Source organism: Branchiostoma lanceolatum, chromosome 12 (assembly GCF_035083965.1).
Source record: "Branchiostoma lanceolatum isolate klBraLanc5 chromosome 12, klBraLanc5.hap2, whole genome shotgun sequence".
Lineage (NCBI taxonomy): Eukaryota > Metazoa > Chordata > Leptocardii > Amphioxiformes > Branchiostomatidae > Branchiostoma > Branchiostoma lanceolatum.
This window is the reverse complement of record NC_089733.1, coordinates 18,511,306-18,521,942: the sequence shown is the minus strand read 5'-3', so window position 1 is coordinate 18,521,942 and position 10,637 is coordinate 18,511,306. Positions and strand designations below refer to the sequence as shown.

General features: G+C 42.6%; 1 protein-coding gene across 1 annotated transcript; it reads right to left on the bottom strand.

Annotated features, from left to right (window-relative positions):
• Positions 1 to 2,180: 2,180 nt before the first annotated feature.
• On the bottom strand, positions 2,181 to 9,212 carry LOC136445828 (zinc finger protein 721-like). Its single transcript, XM_066443971.1, has 2 exons — positions 7,075 to 9,212; positions 2,181 to 3,924 (listed from the first exon to the last, which is right to left on the bottom strand). The coding sequence occupies exons 1-2, from the start codon at positions 8,955 to 8,957 to the stop codon at positions 2,466 to 2,468; spliced, it is 3,342 nt and encodes a 1,113-aa protein (XP_066300068.1). The 5' UTR covers positions 8,958 to 9,212; the 3' UTR covers positions 2,181 to 2,465.
• Positions 9,213 to 10,637: the final 1,425 nt, after the last annotated feature.

Here is a 10,637-nt window from a genome sequence, read left to right as displayed (position 1 = left end):
GGGCTAAGGGCTTAATCTTCTCTCCGTTAAGAACTTATCAAAACGCTTGGGACTTACTTAGGACTTCAACCCTCACAACGCTGAGGACGGGATAAGGAATTAACCCTCGTGACGCTACGAACGGGCTCAAGACTTTACTCTTATTAAGTAAGGACGGGCTCAGGATATAACCTTCTCAGTGCTAAGGATGGCCCCACAACGTAACCTTCACAACGCTGAGGATGTGCGTAAAACTTCGCAACGCCAAGGACGGACTTGGTACTTAACCTGCTCAACGCTAAGGACTGACGGACTAAAGGCCGGGACACCATACTTCGCACGCTCTTAACCTTCGGCACGCCACGGACTGTCCGGGACCCGGGATGAACAGTTAACCCTCGGTACCCAAGGGTAGCCTGGCGGCCATGTTGGAGCAGGGTTGACTGTTGCGTACACGTCACTGGGAACACTTATTTCAGTACAGTTCATCCATTACAACATAACAGGAACACTCCGTTCTATGTATTATATGCAAAATAGACTTTTAGTAAGAAAAATACATGTAGATTAAGGGAATATTTCATCCCCAATCTCTGCAAAAGGCGACACGAGCGGAATTTTTGGTCGAACCCAAATGTGATACGAGATTAACTTAGAATGAAGGAATGAAAAAAAAAACGTTTTCGTCCCCAAAGCCAACAAGGGACAAACAAAACATGCCATATTTAGTATATAGTACATATTAGTGGATTCCGTTGGTTTTAGCCGTATTCTGTATATTCGATTTTTTTTCTGACATTTATCTTTTCATATTTCACATTCTGAATATACACGGTTGACTGTCCTCTATAAAACAACGGTTATATGGCCTAACAATGTACAGGAAATGCTCACTACTCAATTAGGAGAAAAAGATATTGTAAATTCCTTCTATGTAATAATACGCCAAGGATATCACATATGCAAGGCGTCGCTCTCTGCACATCATTTACTAGATGAAATATTCTTCTGAAACTGCTGCGTACAGCAGTTGTCGGCGGTTGCGCTGTACCATACACTCAGTAATGTACATGTTTATTGGAAATCGACCGTTTCCGGGAATGGAGTAATAAATACTGGTGTTTATGATCCACGTCTGGTTTCTGCTTGTGTGGTTGGGCTGTTGATCATACCATTGCCAAATAAGGCAATATGCTTTGAAATGTTTCCGGGAATTGAGTAATAGATACTGGTGTTTATGATCACGTCTGCCTTCTGCTTGTGTGGTAGGGCTGTTGATCATAGTCATCGTACCAAATAAGGCAGCATGTTTTGAAATGTTTCCGGGAATTGAGTAATAGATGCTGGTGTTTATGATCACATCTGCCTTCTGCTTGCGTGGTAGGGCTATAGTCATCATACCAAATAAGGCAGTATGTTTTGAAGTGTTTCCGGGAATTGAGTAATAGATACTGGTGTTTGTGATCCACATCTGGTTTCTTCATGTGTGCGCACGGCCTGATGGAACTGTTTATCATACCAAATAAGGCAATCGGTGGTACTGTAAAGCTCCGCATGTTCGCAGTGGTTTTCTTTTCTTTTTATGTACTAGTATCAAAAAAAGACATTGCAGAGCCGAGTCGTGAACTATCACAGGTTACATACAGGTACAACAGGCTACACATACACAGAAACTAACTCTACTTTTAAAAGCCGTTGTAGTAGCAAGTTGTCTACAGTTAGTTCATTTGTTTTTAGGTTTTGTTGTTCAGGACGCACAGCCAGGGCTACCTGCGGCTACGACAATATCATCATCATTATCTTTGTTGCCCTCGCAAAGGGCAAAGTAGGGACAAAGACAATACAACTGAAATCAATAACAACGGTCTAAGTACAGTAAGACTATTGCATATATACGTACACGATAGTATGTACAGTTGTCATAGTCGTTAGAAAGTCAGTAGAAAGTCAGTTAACCCTTAAGCTGCCAATCCCGACTTAACTAGGGATACATAAATATGCCTTGTGTGCTGGACCCGGTTATAACCGGGATAGAGTATTCCCCAGAACAAAACAGCTTTGCGTGCGTGTAGCGCGCGAAGCCGGGAAGTTAGGGGAGTTAGCGCCGCCGGGTGTTTCGCGGGTTTCGTGAGGGAGGTCAGGGGTCAAACATTTTTGATTTTTACTTGGCTAAAAAACCTGGCAGCTTAAGGGTTTTAATAAAGCAGGGAAATTTGACCAATAGCTCTCAGCACTCGGTGGCATGAACGCTCAGGGACACGTCATGACAGTTACATTAATCCCCATTTCCAATAATGATATCGATATTAGTTGCATGAAGATAAATTAGATCTATTAATATGAGCTCCAGGGGAAATATATTTCAATATCCAATCCTGATACAAAAGGTATGGTTATTGTTGCTAAAGATATTTTGTGCAGCAAAATAGTCACGCTAATCAATGAACAGAATTCGTTTATAAACCCGTAGGTCTTTCTTGCTTAGTTCAGCTTGGCAGTTCACTTGTACCGATACATTTGTGGATGCTTTTAAGATGTCTGTCTAATGTGCATTTGTGCGCTGCAGAATAGTCACACTGGTCACACTTGTAGGGCCTTTCGCCGGTATGAGTTCTCATATGTCGGGACAAGGTAGTTCTCAAAGGCGCCCTGTACCCACACTCCCCACACATGTAGGGCTTCTCACCAGTGTGCTTTCGTTTATGTTCATCTAAGCTGGATTTACTTGCAGCAGAATAGTCACATTCCACACACTTGTATGGTTTTTCTCCTGTATGGGTTCTCATATGTCGGGATAAGTGGTACCTTTGAGTAGCCCTGTACCCACACTCCCCACACATGTAGGGTTTATCTCCAGTGTGCTTTCTTATATGTCTGACGAAATTCGATTTATCTGCAGCAGAATAGAAACACTGGTCACACTTGTAGGGTTTTACTCCCGTATGAGCTCTCATATGTTTGGAAAAGTATGACTTGTAAGCTGTCCTGTAACCACATTCCTCACACATGTAGGGTTTCTCACCAGTGTGTGTTGCTTTATGGTCATCTAAAGTGGATTTCAGTGCTGCAGAATAGTCACACTGGTCACATTTGTAGGGTTTTTCTCCTGTATGGGTTCTCATGTGTAGGGATAAGGTGCCCCTTTGAGTAGCCCTGTACCCACACTCCCCACACATGTAGGGTTTCTCACCAGTGTGTTTTGCTAGATGGCGGTCTAAGTTAGATATTTTCGATGCAGAAAAATCGCACTGGTTACACTTGTAGGGTTTTTCTCCTGTGTGAGTTCTCATATGTTTGGATAAGTATGACTTGTAAGCTGCCCTGTACCCACACTCCCCACACATGTAGGGTTTCTCACCGGTGTGTGTTGCTTTATGGTCATCTAAAGTGGATTTCCGTGCTGCAGAATAGTCGCACTGGTCACACTTGTAGGGTTTTTCTCCTGTATGGGTCATGACATGTCGGGCTAAGTGGTGCTTTTGAGTTGTCCTGTACCCACACATGTAGGGTTTCTCACCAGCGTTTTTAACCACACCCCTTACTATATTGTTTTTGCTCTCCTGTTGCAGGCCCACGTCTGTTGTCTGGATCTCGCTGCTACCTCTCTCCTTCCCAGGATGTTCATAAGGGTCCATCTCCTTCCCAGGATGTTCATAAGGGTCCATCTCCTTCCCAGGATGTTCAGGAGGCTCCATCTCCTTCCCAGGATTTTCAGGAGGGTCCACCTCGTTCCCAGGATGTTCAGGAGGATCAATTTCCTTCCCAGGATATTCAGGAGGCTCCATCTCCCTCCCAGGATGTTCAGGAGGGTCCATCTCCTTCCCAGGATTTTCAGGAGGGTCCATCTCGTTTCCAGGATATTCAGGAGGGTCCATCTCCTTCCCAGGATGTCCAGCACACTGTTCTCCAGTCAAATGTTCAAAACTGAAGACTTCCATTTCTGCTCTGTAAGGGGGAGTATGCGACAAATTATACATGGTAAATCTAAAAGCAATCATTTATTTCTGAATTATGGACTAAACTTGTGTCCAACACAAGAAGGAATTGGGACCTACCCAAATTTGTCTCCGTCAACCCTGTCCACGGAATGGGCCCGTCTACTCCTGGAACGTGACGTCAGAGACACGTGACCGTCGTAGCGGTCATACGTGACAGATAATTTGCGTCACCCCCGTCTCTATTACGGTCACGTGTCACGCTCCCTTTAATGGTCAATGACAATGATCTTTATTTGCACTTTCCTGCCCACATGGGCTAAATGCAGTGCAGTAGTTTCAATATCACATAAAACGTATTCACTAATTCAGTGTAGAGAATCGTTTCACGAAGCGTTATAAGACAGTCAGATGATTAAAACAACTAAATCTTAACTATACTATGTCCATCGATTACACAGTAATCAAAAATATATTACCCATATAACCAGGAATTTCTCGCCAAATAATCAGACATTGATATACTCTCACCTCTCGAATAAACGTACCGGTACGTTTATTTTTTTTCGCCTCAAAATCCACCCGGTACTTTCTTAATTTAGACGGTACGTTTATTATTATATTTTTTAAATTAGGATTTTGATAACCAGAAATCCCTCTAAAATCGAAATTAAATGAAATGTAACAGCATTTTAACCCCCCCCCCCCCCCCCCCCCGTCTACTATCGTCTTCTTCTTCGTCTATGGTAAACACCGGTGACTCAGAACCATTCCCTCCCCTTCACATCATATTATCACATCATATTATCACATCATATTATCACATCACAATGTATAGATGTAGATGTAGATATTGATGCACAGATTCTGACCAATTTTAATGAGTATGTATATAGTATGTATTCCACTGATGTTGGTGATAATGGACAGTGCTTGTGATTTATGAGCAATTTTTGTTATGAAATACGCATTTTGGTCCTATGGACTATTATGTATTTTATTCGAATAAGCTTTCGACCTTCAACCTTCAAGAACTGGTCTGAAAAGAAATGGTATGTTACCAAACTGGTTTGAAACGAGATTGAAACAAAACTTAAAGTCTGCCCCCCCTCCCCCTTCGCTATACAATATTCACATCCGGAAAAGGCCTATAAATCGCCGTCTTCCTGCGATCCCTTTTCCACAGAAATGGTCTTAGATTCTTACACTCGCTACCAGAATATACTTGGATGCTGAGTTCTAAGTCTTACCTGCTTTCTGTGATTTTTTTTCCGTGACGAGGTTGCCTTTGTCCTTCCGTCGTATTGTGGGGTCAGAGGTGAGCGCGACGTGGGTCAAAGGTAAATTTGCTCCCCTGATGCTCCAGTTGATGTATTTTATTTCTGCCAGCACCTTAGCAGGTTTGTTCGTGTATACTACAACAAAAATACTACAACAAAAATTGCGCAAAACTCACAAACAGTCCAGTCTTTCATTTCAACAAAAGCGGTTATAATCATGATATATTTCAAACTTCCAGTTCCGTCTAGTGCTACTTTCTTCAATGGTACATCATGGCTATGACCTTTGGTATCACACCGCAGTTCCTACAGCAACTTTGCACTTAGAAATGTAAACCCTGAGGGCTGTTGTGTAGTCTCGACCAGGCCTCTCTCGCCAGGCAGTCAGAATTAGTAGAAACATTTGTAAATTTATGTATGTCTCAAGCCAAAATACATTACTCTCCAAGCAGAGCTAGGGTTTCGGCTGGTTTTTAACGTGTTTTTAGGCGTTTTTGTCATGCCTTCTACTTTGTCATCGTTTTTGTTGTGTCGCCAACCTCGGGTTATCTCGGTGCTGATTACTCGTATCTTTAATCTTTACATTTATCATTCAATATTTGTGAAACGTTTTAAATCATTTTTCAATTCATGTCTGTATGTTTCATGACTATTTAAAATATGATGGCTAAGGTTACGGCAATAATGAGACACAGAATAACGAAAAGCTCCCTCCAGCGGCTATAGTTATATTGCACCTATGAGTAATCGACATAACTTTCAGCATTTGAAAGGAAAACTGGACAAACAAATACTAGTAGACAAAACACCGTTTGATTTGTTCAACATCATAATGTTCCACAAAGTAGGATTGTAATTTTGACGTCCAGATCGTTTAGAACAAGACAAATTACAGGCCATGTACTCTCAACCACTTTTATTGATAAAATGCGACGAAAACGTGCAATATAATCTTACATCACAAATTTGTATTTCAAACGCCAATATCAAATAATCAATTATCATTTTCGATTTGCATACTTGGGAACATCAATATATCATATCACTAAAACTATACTAGGTGCAAAACCTACATCCCCATATAGTATAAGGTGCGATTTTACACAAACTTCATTACAAGTCACCCTGCTGGGCACATTAGTCATAATCCTCGCAAGCCTGCATGGATATGTCTGGATCTGAATCATTTCCTACAGGGTAGTTTTGCTGTGTACAGACAAGGTAGACCTGTCAACTGCCACGTGCCACACATGCAGTACTACGGTTCATAACCAGTGGGTACTGCTTCATGTTGTTCTAACTTAGATTTCCGTGCTGCAGAAAAGTCAAACTGGTCACACATTTTCTCTCCTGTATGAGCTCTTATTTTTTTTTTAACAACGCATACCAATCAGTTGCTCTGTACCCATACATGTAGGGTTTCTCACCAGCGTGCGAATGAAGCCATTACCTCGTACTTTTGCACCAGCATATGCATGTTTTGTTTGATGTTGTTTCAAACTCTACAACTGGATAAAATTAGGAGATGTACTTCCGGACGCTTCGAGTTACATACATCACTCTTCTTCAGCGTCGCTAAAATGAACTGGTAGACCGAATAATAATAGTACTAGTACATCTAACTGGAAAAACCGAGTGAACATGTCAAAGTCATTAACTGGTTAGGATCGTATGCAAATGCCCCTGTCACGTTTGTAGAACCTTTATCTTGTATGGGTTCTCATATATCTATACAAGGTTCTGTATGGGTTCTCAAATGTCTGGATAAGTTCTGAGCTTGTCCGTATCCACATCACCACACATGTAGGGTTCTCACAAGTGTTTCGCTACATGTCGTTTCAAGTGGGACTTCTGTGCAGCAGAATAGTCACACTGGTCACACTTGTAGGGTTTTTCCCCTGTGAGTTCTCATATGTCGAGATAGATCGCACTTCGTACCTGCCCCATACCCACACTCCTCACACGTGTACAGTAGCTCACCTGTGTGTTTTCGATTTTTATGGACATGTAAGGAGGATTTCCGTGCAGCAGAAAAGTCACACAGGTCACATTTGTGGGGGTTTTCTCCTGCATGGGTTCTCATATGTCGGGATATTTCGGACTTCTTAGTTGCCCTGTACCCACACTCACAACACAAGTAAAGGTTCTCTCTTGTATGGATTCTCATATGTCTGGATAATCCAGACTTTGCAGTTGCCCTATACCCACATTCGCCACACATGTAGGGTTTCGCACCAGTGTGTGTTGCTTTATGGTCGGCTAAGGTTGATTTCCGTGTAGCAGAATAGTCACACTGGTCACACTTGTAGGGTTTTTCTCCTGTATGGGTTCTTTTATGCATGGTTAAGTCACACTTTTTAGCTGCCCTGTACCCACACTCCCCACATATGTGGGGTTTCTCTCCTGTATGGATTCTCATATGTTCGGATAGGCGGGATCTCATAGCTGTCCTGTACCCACACTCCGTACACATGTAGGGCATCTCACCAGTGTGTTTTGTTTTGTGGCCGTCTAACGACTTTTTCCATGTAGTAGAAAAGTCACACTGGTTACATTTGTAGGGTTTTTCTCCTGTATGGGTTCTCATATGTCGGGATAAGTGGTTCTTTTGAGTTGTCCTGTACCCGCACTCCTGACACTTGTAGGGTTTTTCTTCAGTGTGGTTTCTCATGTGTCGTGCTAATTTAGCCTTTAGAGCTGCTCTGTACCCACATTCCCCGCACATGAAGGGTTTCTCATCGGTGTGTTCTGCTTTGTGGTAGTCTAATGTTGGTTTTCGTGCAGCGGAATAGTCACACTGGTCACACTTGTAGGGTTTTTCTCCTGTGTGTTTTGCTCTATGTTCATCTAAGGAGGACTTCCGTGCAGCCGAATAGTCACACTGGTCACACTTGTAGGGATTTTCTCCTGTGTGTTTTGCTCTATGTTCATCTACGGAGGATTTCCGTGCAGCCGAATAGTCACACTGGTCACATTTGTAGGGTTTTTCTCCTGTATGGGTCTTCATATGTCGGGATAAGGAAGACTTTTGTGACGCCCTGTACCCACACTCCCCACACATGTAGGGTTTCTCACCGGTATGTGCTGCTTTGTGGTAGTCTAAGGTTGGTTTCCGTGCAGCGGAATAGTCGCACTGGTCACACTTGTAGGGTTTTTCTCCTGTGTGTTTTGCTCTATGTTCATCTAAGGAGGATTTCCGTGCAGCCGAATAGTCACACTGGTCACATTTGTAGGGTTTTTCTCCTGTATGGGTCTTCATATGTCGGGATAAGGAAGACTTTTGTGACGCCCTGTACCCACACTCTCCACACATGTAGGGTTTTTCACCAGTGTGTCTTGCTAGATGGCGGTCTAACTTAAATTTTCCCGATGCAGAAAAGTCGCAATGGTCACACTTGTAGGGGTTTTCACCCGTATGGGTTCTCATGTGCTGGGAAAAGTGATTATTGTTAGCTGTCCTATATCCACACTCCCCACACATGTAGGGTTTCTCAACAGTGTGTTTGACCAAAGGCCTTCCCATATTGCGTTTGCTCCCCTGTACCTGTGAGGTTGAATTGTTGTCAGATTGGGAAAAGTTCACATCACACGTTTTCTGCTGCAGGCCCATATCTGTCTGGGTCTCCCTGCTGTCCTCTGCACAGCACATTCCCTTCCCAGGGTGTCCAGGGTGATCCAATTTCTTCCCAGGATAGTCACTCTCATTCCCAGGATGTCCAACACACAGTTCTCCAGGAGAAAGCTCACAGCTGGACTCTTCCATTTCTGCTCTTAAACCGCACGTTTCGTTGCTTGGAACGACATTTTCCTCGTCCCGCTGTCGTCCCGTGTTTGTTGTCTTCTCCAAACTGTTGTAAGTCTCGTTGCAAGGATGCCGTAGGTTTGCGCTGAAGTAATCGTAGGGTTCCGGGTCTTCACTGTGCCTTTCCTGGCACAGCACGTTCTCTTGTTCGTCCTGTTGCCATCCGGTACCTCCTGTCTCCTCCTCTTTGATGCACGTCTGTTGCCATCCCGTGCCTTCTGTGATGTGGGTCTGTTGCCATCCAGTGTCTCCCGTCTCCTCCTCTTTGATGTGCGTCTCGTTCACAGTTTGAAGCTCTTTAACAGGAGGAGGTCCACATCTTAACTCCGCCATCTCTAAAATGATGAGAAAAATCATCGTAAGGGAAACTCGCCATGATGAAGATAAAGAGAAAAATCAATTATTTTTAGGAACCGGCAAAAAGACACAGGCAACGTATCTTACATACACAATTTTTGTGTGAAAATAGTGGACCCATTATAGCTAATAATCCAAGTTGTAGATTTGAGTACGCATGTGCGGTGTCAAAGGTAAAGGCCCCTGAGACGTAAACAAACCCCGCCTGGGCTTTTTACGCAAATCGAGACAATGGTTGAGACAGCAACAGCCAGGGGCCTTAACCTTTGACACTGCACATGCGTACTCTCACCTCTCAAATAGAAGTACACCCTGGAATAGAAGTACCCCCCCGACAAATTTTCAAAATGTAATATAAGTACCCCCTGGAATGAAAGTACCCCCCGGAAAATTTCAAAAATCGACAGTCGAGGCTAGGTAAACTGTGTCCATACATGTACAACTGTCACTGTCAGAGGGAAATAAGATAATAAGCAGGTAGGTAACTTATATTTAGTCAATTATGCCATACGATCTATATACTTAATAGGTATGTCATACCTATTAAGTATATAGATATTGAACAGAATAACTGTCCATAGCTTGTTCAAATCATGATGATCTTCCTCGCCTCTTCGTAAAATATAATAGTAATATTGAAAAATTGGGCATAGGTTCCCCACTATGACCCCTAACCGGGGGCCACGGTGCTTTCAAATTCAACAAGTGAAAATGTACATGATACATGCTTTTTCTACTTGGAACTTGAAGCAAGTGATCAAAGAAAATTGTTATATCATTTTATTATGACTGACAATCAGTGACATATAGCAAAAATCATCAGAGTACTTTTAAAAGTTAAATGTACCTGATCATATTTTCTAAAGACATCAACCACAAAAAAACACAAATATGAACACAGTCCTTCCACAGAAGAAATATGTCTATAAACTTTTGCTCCATAGCGTCGAAAACAAAGTGAGACGCTCGGATTTCGAGTTCCCGCGGTAAATCCCACAATATTGAACAGAGATCGACTGTAAAAGTAGCTCAACGTCACAGACCGCACATACTAAGAAGTTACCCATTACGTGTTGACACTAGAAACCTGCGATGAACCGCCAAAATTGGGAAAATCTTACGATTTAAAAAAAAAATGAACCCTCTGAAAATAAATATGGCGCTGTGTGTCTATCGTTGCCCAAAAAATATAATATTTCCATGCGTTTCAGGTATCATTTTAAAGATCGGTATCCGCACTACGCAATATGCTGCTAGTTTTACTGTCGCCATGCCTGAGAGTGG